Source organism: Ambystoma mexicanum, chromosome 10, assembly GCF_040938575.1.
Source record: "Ambystoma mexicanum isolate Mex_15411 chromosome 10, UKY_AmexF1_1, whole genome shotgun sequence".
Classification (NCBI taxonomy): domain Eukaryota; kingdom Metazoa; phylum Chordata; class Amphibia; order Caudata; family Ambystomatidae; genus Ambystoma; species Ambystoma mexicanum.
In genome coordinates, this window is record NC_090932.1 from 428,892,131 (window position 1) to 428,917,856 (window position 25,726).

General features: G+C 46.6%; 1 protein-coding gene across 7 annotated transcripts in view; it reads right to left on the minus strand.

Moving 5' to 3' along the window:
* Positions 1-25,726, minus strand: part of PIK3CB (phosphatidylinositol-4,5-bisphosphate 3-kinase catalytic subunit beta) — a 2,502,085-nt gene that overhangs the window by 357,334 nt on the left and 2,119,025 nt on the right. For all 7 annotated transcript variants that reach the window (XM_069617988.1, XM_069617990.1, XM_069617991.1 and 4 more), the window contains one exon: positions 3,618-3,741. In XM_069617988.1, coding sequence (XP_069474089.1) covers positions 3,618-3,741 — 124 coding nt within the window. The remainder of the gene's footprint in view (positions 1-3,617; positions 3,742-25,726) is intronic.

The window sequence follows — 25,726 nt, forward strand, 5'->3', positions numbered from 1 at the left end:
ATATGTTCAAGTTTAAAAGAAATGGCAAACTAACAAAAGGTTCCAAATCAACAAAACAAGGTTCACAGATCCAGGGTATAACTCTCTTACCCTTGGTTTTCTTCCACAGCACAAACAGTTCACTTTCGGGGAAATACTCCCTTCCCTAGCTTTCTTAACACAACAACAGAAACAGTTCAAATAACTCAGAATCTTAAGGGCATGTATCTTCCTTACGATTCCCTTTTTCAAAAAGAAATTATGTACTCAAAGGGAAGTCTCGAACCCGCAGGGTGCCTGGTATACCCCCCTGCCAGGCCCCTTTTGTCCTCAATATTTCCTTCACGGTCCAAATGGCATACATCTTCCGTAGGGATTTCATAAGGTTTCATTTCATAAAGTTAACTTTGCCTGGTATACTCTCCTGCCATGACTTTACCCTGTATACTTCACTCTAACACTTGGGAACTTGCCTTTGCCTGGTATACTTCCCTGCCAGGTCTGGTTTGTATTTCCGCAAGCATTTGACTTGCTGCCTCTTTCAAACACTTGATTTTGCCTTCTACACTCCCCTGCCAGAACTTATTTGCAGCTTTTTTTCTTCTTGCCCATAAAGTAACATTTGCCCAATATCGATTTGAAAACTCTGGTTCAGCACAATTTGCTTCGCATTCTGTACTTTCAATTACTTTGTTTCCTTTTCTTCCAACTCTGTACCGGCTTCACCTGGTGTCTCTATGGTATCGGCGTGTAGCGGCATTCACCCTCCAGCAACCCAATATACCGGATGCTTTAGTGATCTCTCGCAGTTCTCCATTCTCTCTCCTTTCGGGTTGCTGGCCCAGCGGGCGTTCCATCAGTTGTTCTTCCTTCGCCGTGCCTCGTTCTGCCGTATATGGCTCCCGCTGCCACTCGCTTTCTGGCAGAAGGCCCATTGTCATTTGCTTTCCCCTCACGCCGGCAGGATTTTCTCGAGCACCGCTCTCCCAGGTATGCCGACCCGTGTCTCTCCAGCTTGCGGCACCACCCAGCTCCGGTACTTTTCCTTCCCGTTCCTGTTTTCCTTAACCTCTGTCAGCTCGTGTGAATTGAAACTTTTCGGCAAGGTGGATCTCCTTCCAGAGACTAGACCGTTGTGTTGGCTTCTTGGTCACAAGTCATCTTCATTGCTCTGGTCCTCTTCCCCGTCCCAGTACCTCCATATATATGGGATTAAAACAGTTCTGGGCATATTACTTTGACAGGTATTATCAGTAAGGATTATAGGTGACGGATGGGAGCTAGCACAATAAGCCACACAGGCATGAGACATGGAGGGGATATCCCTAAAAGGGAAACGGGGGTTTGTGTTTGCATCCAACAATGATATGTTATCCCCTGAAGGTCACCCCCCCTCCATGTGGTCCTCCCTCATATAGACGCCCCCAGGGATCAGGTAGCGGCTCCGTCCTCAGGCCACATGAGGAGATGTTATCTCTGGGAAAAGAGTGATGACATCATCAGATTCATCACAGGTACCAAGGTTATATATAGCAATAATGCACCAGCTGTTATTAAAAAGCATTACAATTACTAAACACTGTTCAACCCCATAGATATAACGGTAGAAATGCAGGCAATACTTTATTACATTGGCAGAATAATTATCAGAATAATAAAATGCAATTCAGTCTGAAGATTCCCCACTGGGCAACCTGTGGGAAAAGATAAGTTATACTTTGCTTTTGTGTTAAATGCCCAGTCCTTATGTGCTCATTAATGGTCTGCATTTGTTTCTACAGATCACACCACCCCAAAGTACCTGGGAAGCAACAGGAGAGCAGGGCCCAAGATGAATCTAGGACCCTTGGATGGACCCTGAGGGAGGAAGCCCCTCTTCCTTATCAGAGTACCTTGGGTGCGTTGGAAGGCAAAGTGGTGGAGTCCTGCAGCTTTACTCAATAGTGTCCCTCGAGGATGGACCCCCTCTGGAAGTAGTCGTCACTTGGTCATTGCTGTCAAGCAGTAAAAGACAAGGCTGCAAATGTCTATTGCTGTGGTCTCCTTGGTCAGGTTGCTACACAAGTTGTGGATGTCCTACAAAGCTGAAAATCGCTGTGTACGTCAACAAGTCTAGGGAGGTGAGGCTGATTCTTATGCTTTTCATCAATGAACTTTGGTGGCGACAGGTGCAGTTGAACAAGTAGGTGTCAGGTTTAGGTATTTTGCGGTTGGCCGACGTTCATTTCTTCGGTGCTGCAGCACGGAGGACAGGATGGCTTCTGGTGACTTGGACTCAAGCACTGGACTTCTCTGCAGGCCACCACCAAGTTTGGACACTCAGGACTCGTTCTTTGGCTCGGAATGGTGGGAAACCCACCAGCGGGCACTTCGCTACAGGCGGCGACACTGTACTTCCTAAGCTGTGGAGAAGTGGACAGATGTCGTGGCTGGAGTGTACCATGAAGATTTCTTCAGTTGGTTGGAACTTGGCAAGTACTGGGGGTCGGGCAGTACTATGCCAGGGTACCCCTTTGCCAAGGCGATACACGGCAGTCTGGCTTTCTTCTGGTCGCGGACAGCCTCCGGACATAGGACGATGCTGGTGGACTTCTTGGGCTCAAGATGTCCGATCACTCTTCTTCTGGACCCCACAAAGGTACATCTGCAGGACGGCAGGCACTCAGGACCTGCCTCCAGGACACTTCGGGTGAAGAACAGCAGTTGCACAATGTCCCTTTGTAGCTATGGGAAGAGGTGTCATGTCCAGGTCCTCTCTTGATCAATCTTTGAATCTGCACAGCTGCCTTTGGATTTCTTGAAGAGTTGCAGCCGCAGACTTCTTCCTTCAGCTGGATTCAGGATACAAGCTTCCAAGCTTCTGGCTTCTGGTTTTGACATGAATATTCTGACTCAGAGGTAAAAGGGGTGTTCCTATATACACAACCCCCACCCCCAGCACCCCCATTTACTCAGGCTGAGCAAGGCTCAGTCAGCCAATCACACACTAGGGCATTCATCATTCAGAACCCAATCAGGCTCTAAGGCATTCAGCCTATTCACCCAAAACCAGACACTGAAAATGGTGGATGTGCATTAGGGACTGGACTCCTGTGGCAGAAAATATTCACAAAAAACACATAGTGTGAAATAGTGGGACAAGGATGAGGAGGCATTTTCAGCATTACATCGGCCATCTTTCTTTTAAGTTGAGGGAGACTCAATTTTGGCAAGTGATACTGTAGCAATTTGTGTTCTGAAACGGCAAGATCTTCACACATTGAGCAATCCTTGGCGAGCTTATGCAGATTCAGTCTCACTACTATCTGGTTTGTATGGCCTACACCAAAACTCATGAAAATCTAGTGCACATGCTAGCTTTACATCCTTATGATTTTCTGTTTCACACATAACAAAGCTTTTAATAATAAAAAATAAAACATGTTTGAACTACTGTATACTAAAAACCAAACATTGATTTTGCACAAAGGAAATCTAGGAAATGGAAACTTTTACTTCAATATACTATGAGCTGTAAAGGCATTTCATCGAGTGACGTTGGAGGCTTCACTACTGCATCAATACACTGAACTGTATAAAAAAATAGGCGATGAAACACTTGAACCATAACCCATGATGGAATTGGTTGATCAACTTACCTGGCCAGTTTTCCGTACCATTATATTGTCATTGTGACGGTCGCCAATGCCCAGTACATAAGTAGCTACACAGTAGCCAGCACATGACAGAGTAAACTCTTCAATGGCACGATCAAGGTTCTCACTAAAGAAGACAACACCAGAAATTTAATGGCAAATTAAAGAAATACTTGCCACAGATGCAAACTAATCTGTGGAAAACCATTAAAATGTAAAAGTTCACATTTGTTTGGGAACGAAGCAGAGATTATTCTAAAGACATTCACATACATGCACAATGCAGACTTTTTCCAAAATGTTAGTAATTCTAGCACATTAAATAGATTTGCAATATACTGTCTAAACAAATCATGCCTTTACAAGTAGAAATCTGCTTCAGAATTCAACGTGTCAGCCTAAGAACAAATCCATCCATTCTAAGTCTATATTGTTCAGCCTGCTTACAACTGATCACAAAGCCACTCTATTCTTATGTGTGGTTGAATGCTTTGCAAAGATGCCAAAAAGCAGATCTCATTTGGGATACTGGTGACATGGGAACTTTCAGCAGTCCACCCGTGCATAGGATCAGAAAGCTTAGCTCTTTGAGAAAACAATTTGCAATTTGGGTAAATTAGTGAGGGACAGAACAGCCATCATAAATTCAGCTTATAAAACAAGTTTCATGCATGTGGAAAAACTAATTTAGGTTTAAGCCTGGATAGTCCTGTATTTTTCCAAGTTATTATTCAAATCCTAATACTTTGAAAGTATTCACTATCTGCTTTATCTTTTCAGAAGGCCCTGCCATACATTTTCTGAAGAAAGATTATATAAACAATGTTGTAGTTTGAGATATCCTTATGTAAGCTGCCATGATGCAAACTCCCAAATAAGAAATGCTCTGCATCAGCCAGAGCCAACGACCTGGACTCAAGGGTGCAAGCAGTGAAGCAAGACAATGTCAAATGTGCCTGCTAAGACAGACATGGAAATAAGACATCTGTGGCCTGCAGGCAGGCAATCCCCAAAAACCTCTTATTTAGATAGTAAATTATAAGTTACACGCCGTAGTGACTAACGTACTCTTAGTCCATAGTCCCCTTTCCTCCATACTGTATGGGCGTCCCTTCCAAGGGACGGGAGACAGAACCTTTTTCACCAGAAAAAAGCCTTCTTCTCCTTTAAATTTAGAGTCGCGTGGGGGTGTGCCCCAGGGAGCATGCGCTGCCCCGACTCCCCCCTTCCGGCGCCACACCTCAGTCCCCATTGATGCGTCGACAATAGATTTCACATTGCCTAATGACACCAGTATTATTAGGAGAGAGGTTGGTGGGACGTATGGAGGAAAGGGGACTATGGACTAAGAGTACGTTAGTCACTACAGTGATTAACTTATAATTACTCTTATGTCCCGTCCCCTTTCCTCCATACTGTATGGGCGATTACAACCGGTTGTAGCCCCAGGGTGGAGAGGAGACGCCCCTTAAGCAAAAAGGTTTCTGAGAACCGCCTGTCCGAAAGCCGTATCAGATCTAAAGCCGGTCCAAACAGTAATGCTTGCAGATTGCTGAGGGAGAGGCCCAAGTGGCCGCCCTGCTTTTAACTTGCCAAGGGAAATGGCGCTGGAATGTGATGGCCGTTGCCTTGGCCCTGGCCGCGTGGGCATGCATGTTGGCCGGAAGCGGCTTGTGCTGGCCCTCATACGCTTCTTTGATGGCAGTGACCATATAGCGGGATATGGAAGCCTTAGAGGCCTGATAGCCTGGTCTTGAGGCTCCAAAAGTGACAAACAGGGCGTCCGATTTGCAGAAGCCCTTGGTTCTGTCCAAGTAGAATTTCAGAGCACGCCTGACATCCAGGCAGTGCAGCACTCTTTGTGCTTCATCCTTAGGATGGGGAAAAAACATAGGAAGGACTATTTCCTCGTTCAGGGGGAAAGCAGACGGAACCTTGGGCAGAAATGCCAGGTGCATCCGCATGACTACCTTGTCCTTGTGAAAGGTGGTATATGGCTCCGAGGCGACCAGTGCCTGGATCTCGCCGACTTTATGAGCCGATGAAAGGCAGACTAGTAAGGCCGTCTTGATGGTGACTAACCTGATGTCCACGGACGCCATTGGCTCGAATGGTTTGTGTTCCAGTGCGTCCAAGACTATGTTAAGGTCCCACACAGGGTGCGGTCTCTTGACGGGAGGGTAGAGCCTAGCGAGACCCGTCAGATGTCTCTTGACGATAGGGTTGCAGGAGGAAAAAATGCCTTCCTCCTATTTCTTGTAAACCTCAATGGCTGCAAGGTATGTGCGGCAGGTGTCCACCTGTACACCTGAATGAGCAAGGTGCGCCAAAGAGGAGAGCACGTCGTACAAAGTGCAAGCCAAGGGGTCAATTCCCTTGGAGTCTGCCCAGTGGCAGAATCTGGTCCATTTGCTTTTGTACTGGGCCCTGGTGGCTTTGCTCCTGGCGCCTTGTATGATCTCCAGATTGGCCTGTGAGAGGCTCAACTGCCGAAGCGTTACCTGCTCAAGTACCACGCTGTGAGGGCTAGTTTCCCTGGCACAGGGTGGATGACTCTGCCCCCCTGCTGTGCCAGAAGATGTGCTGGGCCCGTCGAAAGGTGTATTGGGGGCACCTCCGAGAGGCAGTGTAGCTTAGAAAACAATGGCCTGGCCAGCCACCATGGAGCTATCAGAATGATGAGGAGTTGGTGAGACTCCTTGATCTTGCAAATTACCCTGTGGATCAGAGGAGTGGGTGGAAAGGCGTAGGCTTTCATGCCGGTCCACTGGAGGTGAAATGCGTCACCCAAAGAGCCGGTGCCCGGACCTTGCCAGGAGGCAAACTGGGGACACTTCTTGTTGTGCCAGGTGGCAAAGAGATCCACGTGGGAGTGACCCCACCTGTTGAAGATCTCCTGAATACCTAGGTTGTTTAGCTGCCACTCGTAATTGTCCGGTCCCAGCCTGCTGAACCTGTCTGCTTCCAGGGTGGATTTTCCCGGGCGGTGGACTGCCGAGAGGTAAATGTCATTTTCCAGGGCCCATTCCCACATGCTGATCACCAGTCTGCACAGAGGAGTGGATCTGGTGCCTCCCTGCTTGTTGATGTAGTACATGCTGGTCGAGTTGTCTGTCTGGATGAGGACAACTTTGGCCCTGAGAAGTGGTAGGAATGCTCTGAACGCTAGCCAGATGGTGTTCAGCTCCAACCAATTAATGACGTATTCCTCCTCCTGTCGAGTCCAGGTGCCGTGGACCAGGAGATAGTCCACGGTGGCTCCCCAGCCCTCGAGCGAGGAGTCTGTGGTGATGGTGGCCTGTGGAGAGGGCGGCCAAAAGGGCTTGCCCGTCCGTAGGTTGCAGTCCATGGATCACCATGTTGGGTCCGGATGGAGAGATGGAGGAACGTTGATGATCTCGGATTGCGAGCCCATCTCCTTCCATGAGGCTGTGAAATGCAGCTGAATCCTTCCCATCCTTATTGTCGTGTGCGGCACGGCTAATAGGACCGCTGCCAGTAGACCCAGGAGATGTTGGTACCACCATGCCGAGGTCACACCTCTGCTGAGGAAGTCGGCGGTGGCCCTCTTGATGGCCGAGATTTTGTCCTCCGACAGGAAAACCTTCCCAGAGCAGGTGTCCCAATTGAGTCCTAGGAATGTCAGAGTATGCGTAGGCTGCAGCTGTGACTTCTTGAGGTTGCGCGAGAAGCCCAGATCGTGCATGGGAAGAGTGGGAACCGCTTCCGGAGATGTAGCCCTGACGAGCCAGTCGTCCAGTTATGGGTAGATGTGGAGGCCCTACGCTATGAGGAGGGCCGCCACAGCGTTCATGAGTCTGGCAAAGACTCTGGGGTTCGAGTTGAGGCCAAATGGAAGGACTTTGTATTGAAAATGGTAGCCCATGATCCTGAACTGTAGGAAAGAACGATGGGGCTGCCAAATCGGGACGTGTAGGTACGCGGCTTCAGGTCCAGGAAGCACAGCCAGTCTCCCTTGTCTCCGCTATAAAAGCTGGCGTAACCATCTTGAATTTTTGCAGGGTTAGAGAGAGGTTGAGGGTGGAAAGGTTCAGAACAACTCTCAGGCCCGCCTGGTTCTTCTTCTGAATGGCGAAAATCCTGGCGTAAAAGCCAAACCCTCACTGGGACTGCCTGGCTCTCTATGAGCTACCGGATCTCCGCCAAAAGAGTTGCTCTTCCAACCTGTGGGAGTGGAGGGGAGGAGGGAGGAGAGGCTGGGTTAGGAAGGCGGTACCCCGTGGATACTACAGAGAGGATCCAGGGGTCTGGGAAATTCTGGTGCCAGAAATGTGCATGAGAGCAAGCCTGCCCCCCACCGGAGACACATGGACCCGAAACGGTGTGTCATGCCTTCTTTCCCTCGAAGGATGATGCTGAGAAGGGGGGACAGGAAAAAGTCCTTTTGTTGTTTGCGCCGGTCCAGAGATGGCAAGCGGTCCGGCTGCCTGGATCTGCGTTCCTGGAAGTTGCGGAACCCTCCATATGTAGGACCCTTTTCCGAGCGCTGCTGAGATTGGGTGTACGATTTGGGGGTGGTCTTTGAAAGAATGGATAGAGACTTTGCCGTTTGTGAGCTGTTTTTCTTTTTGTCCAGCTCTTTGTCCGTAGAGGAGTGGAAGAGGCCCCCCCCCCCCTCGAACGTTAGATCTAGAATGCGTTCCTGGACATCCGGTTTGAATTTCGTTGCCTGGAGCCAGGCTGTTCTTCTCATGTCCGTGGCAATGCAGATGGCACGGCCTCAGGTATCGATATGAGCCACTGTGGATTCCATGAGGTCATGTGCTACCAGCTTGGCTTCAGCTAGCCCCGACCTTAAAGCGTGAGTGGCACTGGATGGGGAGTTGCGGGAGGAACTCTGCGACTTCCCGCCATAACCTTTGGTTGGCGGCAGCCAGCATGGCATCTGCGTTGGCCTGACGAAGGTGCAAGTATGCGTTGGAGTAGATTTTCTTGCCGTACGCCTCCAAAATTATCTCCTCCTTGCCTAGCAGTGCCGCAGAGGAGGCGGCTGAGGACGACTGAGGCTTGGAGTATAGTGATGCCGCAGCGATCACTGAGGAGTGGTACTGAGGATGGGTCGAGAGCAAGAGTGTACCCTCCCTCCATCTGCCTGTACTTGGCGTCCAGGCATCAATTGACCGGCTGGGCCGAGTGGGGCTTGAGCCAACCCTTCTTAGCCAGGGAGACTACATCGTTTTGCAGTGGAATCCCTGTGTTGGTAGAGGGGCGTCGCGTGAGGACTTCAGTCAGAAAGACCTCTGCCAGCTGTTCGACCTTGGGTTGGGGGAGGCTCAGGTACTCCGCCAGGCCAGCAAGACGTTCATGGAAGGCCCTGGCAGAGGATGGCTTGTCCTGATCCTCCTCCTCGTCCGTATCCTGCGGATCTGGAGGATCCTGTGGAGGAGGAGGAGGAGGAGTTGATGGTGCCAGAGGCTGGGGTGCAGGGACTGCAGTCGGAGGCTGAGGAGGCAGCGGAGGTTGTGAAGTTCGCTGTGGAGCCGGAGGAGGCACCTGCACAGGGGGGCCTAGGGGCCCAATGAAGGTGTCTGTGGTGCAGCTAGCATGGTGGGGATGACTTCCCTGATGGCTTCTTTGATGATAACCCCCATCTGAGGAGACTGTGAGGCCGAGGAACTTCTCGAAGAGCACCTCCTCACTGGCCAAAGAGGTGGCAGGGGGGTGCCAATGGGGTAGCAGGAGGCTGCTGGAGCCGCTGTATACCCTGTCCATATGGGCGCAAAGGAAAGCTGTCCTGAGCAAATGAGAGGTAGACTGTAGGCCACGTACCTGGTTGAGGCCAATCCCACCTTGACACTCGTTCTTCACCAAATTCCTGGAATGGCGTCAGACGGGTGCCTCTTTCTGGCGCGCCGGCTATTTTGTCAAGCTGCCTGCCACATGCCTGCGATGTGGTGCTCGTCCCGCTGGGCCCGGCCTCGTCCAAGACCCTTGCATGTGAATTACAAGGCCTACCCTGCTCCTTGGGGCTCGGCCCGGCAGGTGTGACACACTCAACCTGGGGGGTCAGTAGAGCTGCGTTTAGCCGCCCCCCTCTGATGTATTGCCGGTATTAGGGCGGCGCCCCTCGGGTGTAGACCCGGTAAAAGAACCTTCTGGTCCCTCAACACTGCACCTATGAGGATCCGAGGATCCCTCAACCCGAAGGCCGGTAGCTGAAGCAGCCTCAGTGAACATGCCGGTAGAAGGACCTGGCCAGTCGCTCCCGCACGGGAGAGCGCCTGGGAAGGAGTCTCCCTTGCAGGGTGCGCTGGAAAATATCGGCCATAACTTGGGCCTGGTTCGATGCTTCACAAAGTTCTTGAGATCCTCTGGAGGCGACCTCTGGAAGAGCTCCCTCCACCTGGCTAGTCTGTTCTTCAGCACCTTCGAGGACCGCGAGTCACACGCCGAACATGATTTCCAACTGTGGTCTGGGTCAAGGCAACATAGGCAGATGGCGTGGGTGTGGGGGTCTGAAGTTGGGAAGAGCCCGTTGCATGATGGACACCTGCTGAACCCTGTAGAAGTCGACATGTGCTGGGGAGGAGCGTGACGCCTGAGGACCGAGTACCTGAATGATAGATGAGACAAAGAGAAGAAGTATCCGCGTGTGGAATTACATGGCAGAAGCCAAACCCAGGAGCGGAAAAGGGGACTGAGGTGTGGCGCCAGAGGGCGGAGTCAGGGCAGCGCATGCTCCCTGGGCCGTGCCCCTGCGCGCCCCTAAATTTAAAGGGGAAGAAGATTTTTTCTGGTGGCAAAGGTCCAGTCTCCCGTCCCTTGGAAGGGACGCCCATAAAGTATGGAGGAAACGGGACGGGACGCAAGAGTAATAGCAATTTTCAGGACCAACTGAGTTACTCTCTTTGGACACCCAGACCCTGCCATAGAGAAAGGAAGACAACATTTCTGAGAAAAGCAAAGACATTTAGGAAGCATTAGAGGCAGAATATGAGTTTGACAAAATAATGTAAGTTGAGATAATACAAAATGCCAAAATCTTTAGAACTTTGTAGAAGAAGATACAAATCCCTTTGTGAATATACAACCCCCACCCCCACCTTAATAGTTGTAACAAAATAGAATGACATCATTGCAGGATATGATCGGGTGTGTGGAGGGTGATGAAACTAGCGGAATAGTACATAAATGTTTCTTTCCTCCTATGAAACTTTCCTCCCCTTTATGATGCATTTGCCACACCCATAGGTTACTGGTCCTAGTACTTATTTTCTTGAAATCTTAGTGCACTCTGTTGAGGGATTCCCCTGGGCTTGGTTGAGAGTAATAGTTGTGACATGAAAGCCTGTGTGTGCATGAGCTTAGGACTTCTTAATGTGCTTGGGTTCACTGTTCCCGGGTCATCAGCCCGGCATTTTGTGGTATATACTGGTTCTACCTGTATCAGACATAGGGGACAGGATCTACTTAAGGGGATGGAGGACGGGACAAACATTTCAAATGTATCATCACGACTGGAACAATTGGAATAGAAGACAGACTCTTGCACAGTACAATAAAGTATCTTGTTCTATGGAGGCGAGAACTGTTTGCCGGCAGGACAACAAAGGCCTCCTCGATGATATGGTATTGAGCTTCTCGAAGGGTGTAAGGGCGGCGAGCTAGGAAGCGGAAAGTAGTGGTTGGGTTTCGGATGGGATGAAGTTAGTTTTTCTTGCAAGAAACCGCTATTAATAGCTGCCCGGCCGTACCCCCAGTGGGCCTGCCCCAAGGACAGCGATGTAAGCACTTTCTAAAAGAGTCTCACATGAGCGGGCTGGGCTGTTCACCGTTGCAGTAGCCTGGAGGAGGGGCACACGGGGAGAGCCATAATCACTCGGCTCACCTGTAGTTCATGTAGCTCCCTGTGGTTCTCTCAGCATAACGGGGTCGTGAGTGGCTGTTCCTCGCTGTGAGCTGAAGTTGCTGCTGACAGGGCCTGACAAAGGCTGAGAGCACAGTGACTTCTGCTGTTTATTTCCCCTGCAGATCTACAGACCTTATCAATACTGCTAATACTGTAAATAAACACGGGACGCCTGTGTGCAAACTGAGGACTGAATTGCATTTTAGCTCCTCTAACAAAACTAATGCTCTGACCCTGCAACTTTCCCTAGCTGCATTGCTCTGAACCCTGAAATATAACAGATGGAAGCCTGGCATGGGGGTGCTGAATGTTTACAGACTGTACACAGTTAAAGTTGTTTACAGAGTCTGCTGTCCATATACAAAGAGCAATTGACAAATCTATGACTGTGGGCAAATGTGGCCTTTGAACTAATTTCTCCTTTTTGTATTGCACCTGCGTATTTACTACTGAGGTCACTGAGGCTCTCAAGGTATGACAATTCTGCTGAATATGAAATGAAAGGAAATTATATTTTATTTATATCGCGCTCAAACACAAGTGTTTCAGAGCGTTACTAGGCAAAGGGAGAGGAACAAAAACAACGATCGTACTAGGCCGAGTGACATTAGGAACGGGCAAGTGCATGGAAAAGGGTGAAGTAGAAAGTCCGGAACAGAGGAATGAAAAGCATAAATAAGTAAAAAAAATAAATAAGGCCAAAGCAGTGGTAGTGCAGCCAGAAAGTGGCAAGTGTTAGATTAGTCAGACAGGGTATATCTGATAAGTGCAGAAGAAAAGTGGGCGGGGGACTGTATGGGTACAGATACAGACCCCAGTGCAAGGGGTGGCCCTGAGGCAGTGCAGGAGGGTGGTAGGGTGAGCAGGTACCTGGGCCCGAATGACAGAGGGTGGCCAGGTGCACAGTGCCGAAAGAGAAAACAGATCAGCAGGGTAGAAGAGAGGCAAAGGTGGAAGCGAAGAGGAAGGTCTTGAGGTGCTTCTGGAACCTGAGATAGTTCGCCTCAAGTTTCAAGGTGGCCGGGAGGATGTTCCAAAGGGAGGCCCCAGCAGACGACAGATCTACCCCCAGCTTGTTTCTTTGAAAAACAACTGACCCTGAGGGAGTTAGAAGCAGAGGAGCGAAGGGCTCTAGAGGGGAGGTATTTACGGAGGGATATTTGAAGGTATTTTGGACCCAGGCCACAGAAAGCCTTGTGGACAATGCAGAGCGTTTTAAATGTAATCCTTGCATCCACTGGGAGCCAGTGAAGGGATTTCAGAGCTGGAGAGATATGATCCCAGGGCTTGAGGCCAAGGACAAGACTCACAGTCCTGTTCTGGATTAGTTGTAAAGGGTGGAGGGTGGAGGCAGGTAGATTTAGAAAGAGACTGCTACAGTAGTCCAACCTAGAGAGAATCAGAGCTTGAGAGACAGCGAACTTCTGAGGGAAGGAGAAGAAAGGCAGAGTACCTCTAAGGAGGTGCAATAAAAAGTTTGACTTTTTAAAGACGTCAGAGATCTGTGCAGAGAACGAGAGTGTGGAGTCAAAGATTACCGTAAGGTTAGAGAGTGAGGGGAAAGAAAGGTGAGGGTGTACCAATGAGGAGGATCTCAGTCTTGTTGGCATTTAGACAAAGATCGTTGGTGGCACACCAATTTTGAATGGCGATGAGGGAAGGAGAGGAGGTGGCTGAAGGAAGCCTGAAAACGAGTTGGGTGTCATCCGCATAGCACTAAGTTTGATCAGAAAATGGAAATGCACTAGGCGAGAGTTGCCAGGTATTGGTTGAAAAGCCAGGGCGAGCGGTTAGAGTCCTGGGGAACACCACAGGTAGAGAGGGAGATGGAAGATAGGAAGGACCCAAGTTGTACCTGGGAGGGTCTATCAGAAAGGAAAGAGGTCAGCCAGGCCAGAGCCTGATCAATGATAGCGAGGTTGTCACTCAGACGATTGAGCAGGGTGGAATGGTTGACCGTGTCAAAAGCAGAGGAGTAATCAAGTAGGATAAGGACAGAGAGAATGTTAAGAGTCAAGGTTGGAGAGCAGATCTTCACGGATGTTCAGGAGAGCAGTTTCCGTGCTCCTCGCAGTTCTGAAACCAGATTGGTGGTTATGGAGAGAGTCAACAGAGTCGGAGTGAAGGTTAAACTGAGAGATGGCCAGTGTTTCATGGAGCTCACCGGAAAAAAGGGAGTAATGGAAATTTGGCGATAGTTCGCCAGACAAGAGGGATCAGCTTGGGGTTTCTTCAGGAGAGGATGCACAAGGGAGTGCTTCAGAGGGGAGGTGAAAGATCCAGAGGCAAAGGAGAGATTGCAGAAATCGGCAAGGGCCGGTTCAAGGGTATCGATGCGGTCCTTAATGGTTTTAGAGAAGCAGGGATGGACCTGTTTTGATGATGCTTTCATAGATCGGACTTCTCTAGCGACCATCAGGGGAGAAAAGAGGAAAGGAGGAGAATGAGGGAGGGGGGTAGCTGAGGGAGAGTCAACAAGCCCAGAAGGAGAGGGGAGGGGGAGCAGAGGAGAGGGTGGACAAGATGCCCTGGGTTTTAGAAATAAAGTGAATAGCCAGGAGAACCGATTTACACCTGATATAGTGTATTATTTCGAGACAGCGACTGGGGGCCTTGCAGCCTTTGAACTGTCTTTTATTTTTATTATGACACTTTCTTCCCCCTATGGGAGACCTAAGTGAATTAAACGCATATGCTGGGAATCTAACAGCTGTGGCAGTAACTGCCGGTTTTGACATTTGAGCTGTCCATATCTTGAGCTCCCACGATGGTTTTTAAATACAGATCTTTAGTCCTCACCGGCAAACTTCCAGGTCTTTCCAGGTCTTGCACTGATTTAGCTTAAGTGTATCTAAATGTTGTGCATCTTACTTTATCATATAGATGCATAGATGCGGCTCAGAACATTAATTTATTCATGTGGATATGAGTATATTTGTACTTTATAATCAATAACTTACAAGTGTGATTTTATCCAAAGGTTTTGTATTCTGATCACCTAATTGTGTATGTTTTAATGAATGGATTATGCTTGTAAGCCCCCGGGCTGAAATACATATTTGATCATTACATTATTGCATCCCTGTGCCCCTATTAAGCAGAACTTTGATAGAGGCAAGTCACGCTCTTGGCCGCCCGTTCTAATCATCTGGCATTATTTTGCATTATTTGCATTGCACTAGTGCGCTTTAAAGTCTTCTGGGCAAGGTCATAACTTAGTGTTATGCTTTTTAGCCCAACTTTTGGATTTGGTGACCCTTATTTTTGTTTGAAAGAAAGATCCCCTGCTGCTTGGCATGATAGTGTTTAACTTTTGTATGATCCCCTAGTTGCTCATTAAGTGTCATATTGTTTGATTGTACCCTTGCACATTTGCACTTTCACGCCCCATAAAGGCCAAGTTATGTTATGTTGATTTAGGCGATCACATGGTTCTGCAAGAGAAGACGGCTAAGTGTGCTAGTGGGGATGGGATAGGTTCAGAACCAAGAGGAACTGGCGTCTGAGCGTTGTCTTGCGTGTGGGAGTTGTTTCGGGAGGCCCTGTGTGCTGTGACCGTATGGGTAGGACTCTGTGCCCCGCATGTGTGATAAGTTTTTGTGTTGGGTGTGTGTGTGTCATGTGATGTTAGGGTGGTTGTGCGCACTGCTTAGCTGCATCCATAAGGGGTCCTGAGTCGCAGATGGCTGTTAGTAATATGAGTACACCGTGTCAGTGTGCATTTGTGTAGGGTTGATGATTTTATGGATTATGTTTATGGCATTCCCTCTAGTTTTGTTTCCAGAGTCCCAGGGTTGGAAGAGTGCATACATTAGATTCATTTTCGGTGTGTTTTTGTGTAGTGTGGCTAGCTCCTAGTCATGTTTAGTGGCGTTGGTTATGTTGGAGGAGCAGGAATGGAGGAAATAGGTTAGTAAGTCGCTTGGTTTGACAAGGCTTTTGGTGTGAGTTTTTGTTTGCCACTGGATGGGTTCTGCCAACGTTCTTAGTTGTGGTTTGTTGGCCAATCTCGCCACCTCTCCAGACTAGACAGCTGATTTCCCCTGAAGGTTAGGTGGCAGAGGGTTGGTTGTATCTAGTGCATTCCTGGTTAATCGTCCAGGTTAGTAGCTGCATTTGGGTGTAGACCTGTTGTGCAGTTGGCTGTTGAGATGGTATGCAACTGGTGTTATAATAATTGTGAAAGTGGTGCTTGACCGGGCGGCCCTAGTTTTGTGGTGGGCAAGTAGGGAAGATGCTTAAGTTTTAATGCTTTACCCGTTTGAATTTTTGCTTGTTTTATGAATTGTGTGCGAGTGTTATCCCAAAATCTGTCTGTTGATTGGGTGGCCTTCTCTTCCTTGATCATTATACTTGTTGGGCATGGCTGGGCGGGGCGCTGGGTGGGCGGTGCAGTGTTGCTGCTGTTATCTGTGACTGCTTACCTTAGTGTGTTTCTTTTGTTCCGCAATGTTTTGCTGCTGATGTCCCTTCGCGCGTGTCATTGTCTGTTGAATAAGCAGGTTTTGAGTCGTTTCCTGAAAGTGATGTGGTCTTCTGTGGTTCTAATTTCTTTGGGCATGGTGTTCCAAAGGTTAGCCATTAGGCGTGTGAATGCTGTTGCTTAGAATTTCCTTTTTTTATAGTGTTTTGTCTTTATTTGTAGGTTGTTGCTTGATCTTAGGTCCCTTCTTGGCTGGTAGCAGCTGATCTTGGCTTGGAGGAATACAGCCCCTTGTCCGTGTAAGCCTTTGTGGGTGATGCAGAGGGATTTGAATTTGGTGCGTTTTGTTACTGGTAGCCAGTGAAGGCTTTTCAGAGCTGGGGCAATGTGGTCCCTTATGTTTAATTTTAGTAGAATCCTGGCTGCTCAGTTTTGGACGCTTTGGAGTTCCTTGGCGAGTCTTTCCGGCATTCCTAGGTAGAGGCTGGCTGTGTAGTCAATTCTTGTTAGTATCAGGGATAGGATTATAAGAGTTCTGTGAGGAACAGAGAAGCATGGGAGCAATCTTGTGAGTAGTCTTAAGAGGTTGAAGCACATTTTAGTGATTGCGCTGACTTGCAGATCCAGGGTTGTCTGTTGTCCTCGAGTATTCCTAGGTTATTTACTACGTTGTAAATTTCAGGTTGTATTCCCATGCCGGCCAGCCAGTCTAGTTGTGGGTTGGTTGCATTGTTTTCTGTGGGTGAGAACATTTCAATTTTTGCCAGGTTCAGCTTCAGGTTGTTTGTTGTCATCCAGTTGTAGATGTCTGTGAGGCAGTTGTTGAGGCAGTTAATTTGTACCTAGGCCGTGGTCGTCTTCACTATCAGTTGAGTGTCGTCTGCATAGTTGTAGCGGTTAGTCCGTGGGTTTGAATGATTTTCATCAGGTGGCCCATGTAGATGTTGAAAAACAGGGGAGAGTGGCTGGATCCCTGTGCAACTCTCCAGGAGATCTTCCTGATGTTTGAGATGAATGGTGGTAAGTTATTTCTTTCAGTTCAATTTGTGAGGAATGAGGTAAGCCACTGTAGTGCGGATTCCTGTATACCACATTCCATCAGTCTATTTATTAGTGTTGTTCCATCAGTCTTTTTATTATTGCTGTACGGCCAATTGTGTCGAAAGCTGCGGATATGTCTAATAATATGAGGGCCGATTGGGTGTCGTCGTCTGCATTTATTTTCAGGTCGTTCCATATTGATAGGAGCGCCGATTCTGTTCATCTCAACTTGTGATCAGCCTAGTATTCTGTCTGTTTCAAGGTATTTATGTAGGATCTTGCATACATGGTTCTTCAGGATCTTCGCTGGGTAGGGCTGATACGATATCAGTCTGTAATTGCTTGGGTCTTCTGCTCTTTCCAATTCCTTTTCTAGCAGTGGTTTGATGTATGCGAATTTGAAGGTGGTTGGAACGATTCCAGTTTGGAGTGACAGGTTCATTAAGTTCTGGAAGTGTGCCGCTGGGGTTCTGTGGTTGAGGATTTCTTTGAAGATGTCTGGGGGGCAGGGGTCCCTTGGAGATCCTGCAAGGTTGGTGTACTTGATCAGTGAGAAGATTTCTTTTGTGATTGGTTCTAGGCAGGCGAGTCTTGCTGCAGTCTGTGTTTCGCCTGTTGTCTGTGGTTCAGCAGTTTTGATTGTATTAGCATATGTTGTGTTGATGGTCTGTTGGATTGTTTCTATTTTCAATCTTAGGTGGTTGGTGATGCTGTCACATGATGCCTGTGTGGGGATGACTGCTTTCTTGCGTGATGAGTTATTTTTTCTCTTTGATCATTCTGAAGAGTTCTTTCGGTGGATTGTTTGCCGATTCAATTCTTGTGGCGCAGTATTTTTTGTTTTTGCTTTGAGTACTGCTGATTGGTATAGTCTGAGCTGCCTTTTGTGAAGGCTTCATGAAGTAGACACAGACAACAGGTGCAAGTTTCAACTCGCAGAATTTGATTAACTTAAACGTCAGGATGGAGTAAAGCCTAACTTCTCTGTGCTAAGGTGGGATTTCCCTACCTAAAGTAAACCAAGGATAGTCTGCGTCAGGAAGTCCAAATCAAAAGTCAGCCTGTGCCCAAAACCTATTTTTTAAATGTTTTTGTTAAGCAGTTATCGTAAATGAATATAACTTTTTGCTTTAATATCCCATCATTGGTCTTTCTCTCCAAGCCAAAGAGTTGCAACACTCCGTGGGCCCCTTACATTCCAGTTCCTTCGCCGTTCAGATTTCATTGACTCCCATTTTAGGCCTTGCTGTTGTTTCTGTTTGGCTATATCTCATCAGGTTTCGATTAAGGCTAATTTAGAGCCCTTAAGTGTTTTCTTGCCAAGTAGTTCTTTTTTGTATGGCGTATAGGAACATACCCAGACCTCTTACCGTTCTTTTGTTAAGGACAACATACAGTCCTTCCCACCAAAGTTCAGAGTCCAGGCCGCATGACAAGGGCCAGGCATGTTGAAGTGTCCTTTCTCTCTCCGTTTTCAACTTTTTACAGAAAATCAACAAGTGTTGTAATGATTCTTCGTCTTTATTACATAAACGACACTTGTCCTCTGCGACACCATATTTCTTTAAATTCTGTTGTGTTCTTAAAATGTTTAGTCTACAACGAAATATGGCATATCATTGCTTTGGATTTGTGCTCTTCTTTAGGTAGTTTGGAAGCTTTTTGGGAAGTTAACCAATTTAGTTGAGTGTATGTGGTTTGGATCCCGCTCAGATAGCTTCTGTTTGTGCCCAGTCTACAGCTAATAGGGCTACTTTTACTTTTTTGGATTGTTGTACAAAGTTTCTGTACTGATGCCTACGTTTTCCATTATTTCTTTACATTTGTGTCTACAGATGTTGAGGAGACCTGGCACAGAGGCTTCATTTTGAAGCTTTATCATTTTGTATTGTGGTAGGCAATCAGTAAGTTCCACTTTTCTCTAGGTCGTTGGGGTTTTCCATACCACTTGCACGTGGAGGGAATAAAGTCCCAATTCGTGTCCGATTACACCACTTGGTATGCAGTTTGGCAATCGCCAGGTTCTTTTCTAGAATCTGGACTCCTTTCTGTCCCAAGTTTACCAAGGCATTCTTAGGCAACATTCACTTGCATGGGTAATTGCAGGTGTGACCTTTTGATTGTGAAAGTCAACCAGGCACTGTACTGAACTTCCCACATTTTTTCTTCAAGGTCAGAGCCTGTTAGATCAGTTGGTACATTTTCAGTTCCAAATTAGCGATCCATGGCCTTTCTCTACCATCTGAACTGATCACCGCTCTTAGATATTTCGTGCTGTTGGACATTTTGATTGGAATGTTCTGTAGATGCCATTTGAATGCGTTGTACCTTTTCAAGTGTGTTCTCCTGAGTATTAAGATTTCTGATTTCTCTGCATTGATTTGTTTGTTGATGTCGACATACGCCTGCAACGCATTGAGCTTTCTTTGTAGCCCTATAGGAATCATGTCCAGCAACACAAGGTCATCTGCGTACAGCAGGTGACTTACTGGAATTCCGTATATCCTTGGCGAGCAAGATCTTTCTGGTTCTAGCCATTCTTCAATGTCATAGATGTACAGGTTGTATAGGATCGAAGCCAGCGGGCACCCTTGTTTCAGCCCTCTTGTTGTTCCTATACATCTGCTAAGATTTCCTTTCTGGTCAAGGCGTACTTTTAGGCGAGTGTTGGAATGTAAGGCTATGAAGGCATCTAATAAGTCTCGGGGGAAGCCCATGTTCCTCTGTTTTTTTCCAAAGGATCTCCGTCGACTACCGAAAGCCGCAGCCATATCGATGAATGCTAGGTATAGGGTTTGTCTGTCTTTTGCTGTTTTCAGTTTCAGTATGTTAAGGGTTAAGAGATGTAAGCCACAGTCTACGCGTTCCACGAAGCCAGTCTGTCTCTGGTCAAAGTCACCGCTTAGTGATAGCCATTCTTTTAATCTCTTCAGCAGTATTCCTGCATACAATTTTCCAAGCACATCCAGTAAGGAGATTGGCCGATAATTTTCTGGTTTTGCTTGATCGCCTTTTTTGAAAATTGGTATGACAATTGCGGTCTTCCACAATTTCGGAATTTGTCTAGTGAAGTTGATTATGTTGAAGAGAATGTGGCACATGTCAGCCCACACGTCTGGATTTTGTTTTAAGATGAAGTTCGACAGCCCATCCGGACCGGGGGCACGTGATCCATTTGCGTTTTTAATGAGTTCCAGAATTTCCTTCTTGGAGAAGGCTATCTTCCATGGATTTTTGTTTGGAAATTCAGATATCTGCTTTGAGACTTCTTTATTTTGATCATAAATTTCACTGAAGTGTTCAAACCATTGCGCTTCCTGAATTGGATTTAGCTGTTCTTGGCCTCTTGTATTCGTCTGATTATTCATAAAGAACAAGAAGAAATTCGCCATTTTGTTTTCAGTCGCTCTGATCATTTTTTCAGAGCCTTGTTGGTATAATTGTGCACGATGAGCCTTCACCCAATTTTGATGTTTTGCTGTCAGTCTATATGTTCAGTTTTTTCATCTTTTACCTTGTTCTTGTTTATAGCTTGCAGTTCTTTGGACAGTTTTTCTGCCAGCTCTTGGTCATGTTGATGAAGTCTTCTTGTTTGAAGATTTGCTCTCTTTGTGTCTGAATAGACTTAGGCACACTTTGTACTCAATGTCTATAGTTTTTTGATCCGTCCATTTCTTTGTCTCTTTTAGCAAAGGAGTCTCTTTGGGTGAGAGTCGAAATATGTTTAATCCCTGTTTAATCCCTTATTGGTAACATTGTGTGGCCATTTCATTTCCTAGTCGTTTTTTGGATCACTTGTAGATGGCTTTAATTGTGCACATGTTAAAATGTATTGTCTATGGTCACTTTCTGCAGTGTTTATGATTTCCATGGATATTATTTGCTGATATGTGATAAGATCCACAAAGAAATAGTCCAGCGTTGCACTCGCGTTGTACGAGGACCATGTGATAGAACCTGTCAGATCTCCCTCCACATTTCTGTTTACCATCTTCAGATCTCTTATTTTAATTTCAGTTAGCCATCTTTTGGATCGTGTTGTTTTTGACTGTTGGTGTGATATATCTTCGATGTTGTTTGTTTTGAGACAGTCAATGTTTAAGTCGAAACATTTAAATAATCTCGCAGGACTGAATTCCGCTCTGAGATCGTCTAGGTTTTTCATGACTGTTTGCAAGAATTTGTCTCCGTCCTTTGCTTTACTGTTCCAGTACAAGTTGAAGAAAATGTGGGTTATTTTTGTATGCGCAGTTGCTTGGTCGTCTTGCATCATCACAATTTGTATCAAAGGGGAAGGTGATAGGGTTTGTATGATCATTTCTCTTGAGGTGTTTTTTAAAATAGTCAGCAAACCTGCCGCATGTCTCCCCATCACTCCCTTATATGCTTTATTTACGTAGCAAGTACGGCCATCTATGAAGGGAGTATTTTGTAGCCGGCATTCCTGGATACATATCACATCTGCAGTCAGGAGTTCTTGGTTTATTTTTTCAAACAAGTATTTTAAACCTCTTGAATTCCATGAGGCTATTCGTAGGTATCTTTGATCTTGTTGATGGTCAGTCTATTGTTTGTTTTGACTTGCAAGAGTTGTTGGTAGCCACTCCCACGATGCTGTGTTGTCAATTTTGGTGGCCATTTCCGAAGGGTTTGGAGCTTTTGCCGTTTCAGGGTCATCACAATTTCCTTTTAAGATAAATCGTAAGGCTCTCGGACCACGCAGGATTGTTGGCGAGAATCTGATGGGTTTGCTATTTATATTGTCCTCATTTTCTTCTATGTTCTGAATTTTTGAGAATCTTAATTCTGGGTTGTTAGTGGAAGGACGCCTTTCACGGTCTGGTACGTTCTCCTGATGTACTTTGAGTTCAACACCTAGGATTCTTAGATCTTCCGTGGCTGAACTTATTAAGTTCATGATTGTCTTAGAGACGAGGTGTATACATATGAAATCAGTTTGCGCTTCGAACGGAAAGCCACTATTTTGATGTCTCTTGGCACAATCACTCTCAGGTGTAGCACTGAATGTATTAGCCTCATCAAGTTTGCTCTATTTAAGATCAGTCCGTCGTTTGCCTTCAGGATGCGCACAAGAAACAGTTTGTGTCCTTCCTTTGTTTGATTGTTCGTTTTGGAGGCCGGCTTCTTGATTTTATAGTTATCCTTTTGTATATTACTTACTGGATTTCTGTTGGAGACGTAGGCCATTTTAGAATGCACAACCATGGAATCCATCATTTGTCTTTGTTTTGTCTGAAGCTTCTGTTTGGTAGCCAAGAATTCTCTCTTGGTTTGTAGGGTTACAGAAGATATTGGTTGTGGAGCTGAGCTCTTTGGTTCTTCAGAGGGATTGACCGACCAACTGCTTTCATTGAGTTGTTCTTCACTCTCTAGCTCTATAATGCTCTCATCATAATATGTGGGCAGATCTGATAGCGCCCCTTGATCTCTTTGAGCTGGAAACATTTTCTGTGGGGATGTTTATGAACTGCCTCGTGTTTGTTTTTCTGTTTAGTTCCTCATCCACTTGTTGTCTGGTGTCTTTATTGAATAGTAAGTCTATGTTCGAAGCTAGTTTCAAGTTCCGAATGAAGTTTCTGGCTCCTCCATTAGATGAGATTTTTACAGTCAGTAAATTCTTAGGTTTTTTAGATTGTAAGTCCATGTTTTTTTCCTTGCATCTGGCTCTTTCCCCTTTCCTTCGCCAGCCCCTTTTACTGGGCCATATACAGCAAAAACGTATTTTGCTGTCTTGCTCACGCGTGTGGGCTCACCTGCAATAGCACCCAGGTTGCCCGACTGATTGTGGAGTATTCAGAGAATCTAGTTGTGTGGTGACTTTCGGACCTGAGGTTGTCAATGACAGATTGTGCTGTATGTGCCACTCCAGTTGCTTGTGGAGCCGTGAGACTCAAAGTAGACGCAGTTTTTGCGCTTGTAGGTGCGTTTGGTTGAACATTCAGGGCCTATGCTTCTATTGCCCTTTTTTTTTTAAACTCTTTATTAGATTTTCAGCAATTCATAACAACGTCACATAGATCCAATAAATATTGCCCTTTCTAAGTGTGGATTGTGACAATTCGATGAGGCTTCACTCATTGCCTGACTCTCCTTGGAACTCAACAGGCCTTCATTGCATTCTGGTTTTATGAGCTTCACTATGTCTCTGAAGCCACTCAGGAAAGCTTTTTAGTCCTCGTGAACGTCCTCCATCAAGTCAATTAAGGTTTGAAGATGACATTTTCAGACTCTTTTTCTCTTACTCTTCGCTCTTTAGGAGCTTCAATATAGGACCCAATGTATATTAGCTTCGAGTGCATGAGCGCTAGTAAGGTAGTCTGATCTTTGTAGTTTTCGTGAAGGACTTCATACAGTTTAAGAAAAGGGGCCTGTGTTATTGTTAACATTAGTGAAGATTTGTGGCTTTTGGAGGCTTGTTTAGTCTTTTGTTTCCCTCTGGCCCACTGCTTTTGGTAATCAATATTTTCTGATTCTTCACTGGAGTCAAATGTTGTTGTATCAATCTTGCTTTTTTCAGTGTGAATTTTGCCGTTGTGTTGGCTGGAGAGCATGTTTGGTTAATTTGCACTGAGTGACACGTTTCGTTTAGTGCTATGGTTTGAGTTATAGGTACCTTTGTCGTACCAGTTTTTGCTTTTTTTGCGGGGCCATTTGTAAAGTGGATTTGTTTGATTCCACTTCTGCAATTGCACGTTTTTTCTCTTCGTCCAAATGGAGTGGACGTTTCAGAAAGGCTGGCGTGCTCAACACTTGCACTTTCTTTCTGAGCAAGTATGGACTAGTTTATGTTGCAAGACTTATTTTGAGGTTCTGTTGTCTCTCCAACCGTCTGTGAGGAACAAATGTGCTTTTCGTTTTGACTTTTTTGAGCAGGCGGCAGACTACCAGACATGGCTTCAGGACGTCCTTGTCCGCCCGGAGCGACTTCTTTTGGTAGGCTGTGGACGGACTCACAACATCCTGAGGCTTGTAGTATTTCGTTGTCGGTTACTTCTCTCCAAGTGTGAGAATCTGCTTGTACCAGCGTCACCGCCTTTTGGGATGGTATGGCGTTTTCCATGGTTGTGAAAGGCTGCTCCTTTGGCTTAAAGTGCCATCTTATTGATTTCAGCTCAGAGAGAGATTTTGTCCGAGGTTTTTGTTTGGCCCATTGAAATTTTTTTTTGACTGGTTCAAGGGGCCTTTGGCATCTCCTCATTATACTTCTATCTTTTTACTCACTTAACTTTTTTGTGTTTTGATTTAGTGTTAATTTGTTTTTGGAACTGTTCTGTTGCCCTCTAGCTGATTCTCTGCAAAGGTGATTATTTTTGTCATTTTTGTGGTTTTTGTAACAGACTCCACTGTGTCTGGCAGTTGTCGATTTTGTATTTGTGAGCCCAGCCGGTGTACACTAGCCTGCTTTATCGGTGCACACGTTGTTGGAATTGTCGGAATTATCTCCTCCGTTGGGTTCTCCGAGAAGAAACCCAGCGCGACCATGTACGCTGGCGAATCCTCTTCACGGGCACAAACAGACTTTTGTTTGTTTTGCAGCATTTTGTTGTTTGTCACGTTATTTTTTAGGTGTCCCCTGCTGTTGTTATGCAGGACTTGAGCGAGCCGGTTGGATACAGCCTTGCCGATCTGTTTTCCATCGTACTGTCTTTGTTGCGGTTGCCCTCCCCACTGACTTCTTCCCTCGCTGCCACAACCACGCATACCGCTGCCGTCAGCCTGTGATCGAAGCACTGCGCGTGTGCGAGCTCCTCGGCAATGGACAGGCACGGGTAATCAGAAGCCTGCGCAAGTTAAGACAACTGGGGGTCAGCATTATTCTTTTCATTTAACGAAAATTGCTCACCGTGTTCACCGTGCATGCCGGGATCTGGGTCAGTCGAAGCGGTTAACGCACCGTCTAGCCGACTGTAATCCACGGCTTGTGGATTTTCTTCACTGAGGTTTCTTCTCGAATCAGTACGCAGGGTGCCTTGATTGGACAGGCACAGATTCACTTCAGTTCCTGTTGGCGATGTTTTCGTACGACTGCGGGCGAGGTTAGTGAGGGTGAGGGGCAACTCCACTACTCAGCCCCCTAAGCTAACAGTCAACCAACACTCTGCGGACGTCCAATGAAGCAGGTAGAAAGACTCAGACAGTCTCAGGAGTCTCAGTAGCAGCAGAACAGGATGTTGGACCTCTCTTGCCAACACTCAGCCAACACTCCACCCAAAACCTACACTTGCCCTCACAATTAAATGAATACAATGTGTAAGGATGTCAGCATCAAAAATGAATAGTGTTCAAGTAAATTTCGGAGCTTCTTCCAGCTCTTGGCTTGTAATCAGCTTCCCCTACCCCGATTTCAACACAGTTCACAAAGTATTGGGGTTCCCTTCCCCAAGAGTGAAAATCTTCCAGCTCTTCAAAACAACACAATTCCTTGGGGCACTTCCCAACTCTCTTGTCATCAGTACTTTTCACTGGTTCACCAAAATAGTTCTGTCTCTTGAATTTAAAATCACTTGAGCAACTGTGGCAAAACGCAAGCTTCCTTATAATTACTTTCATTGGCTTTTTCCAAAAGGCCCACTTGGTCCAGGCACAGTTGTCAGACCACACGGTACACCCAGTACAGGCCTCGCAACCAATACCCTTGTTCATCTGCTTTTCATCAACAAATGTCCACTGCTTTTCCATGACATTGAAGATTGTTCCTTTCATCAGGATTATTCTTCCAACACTTTATTGTGGCAAGTTATGCCACCAATCACTTCC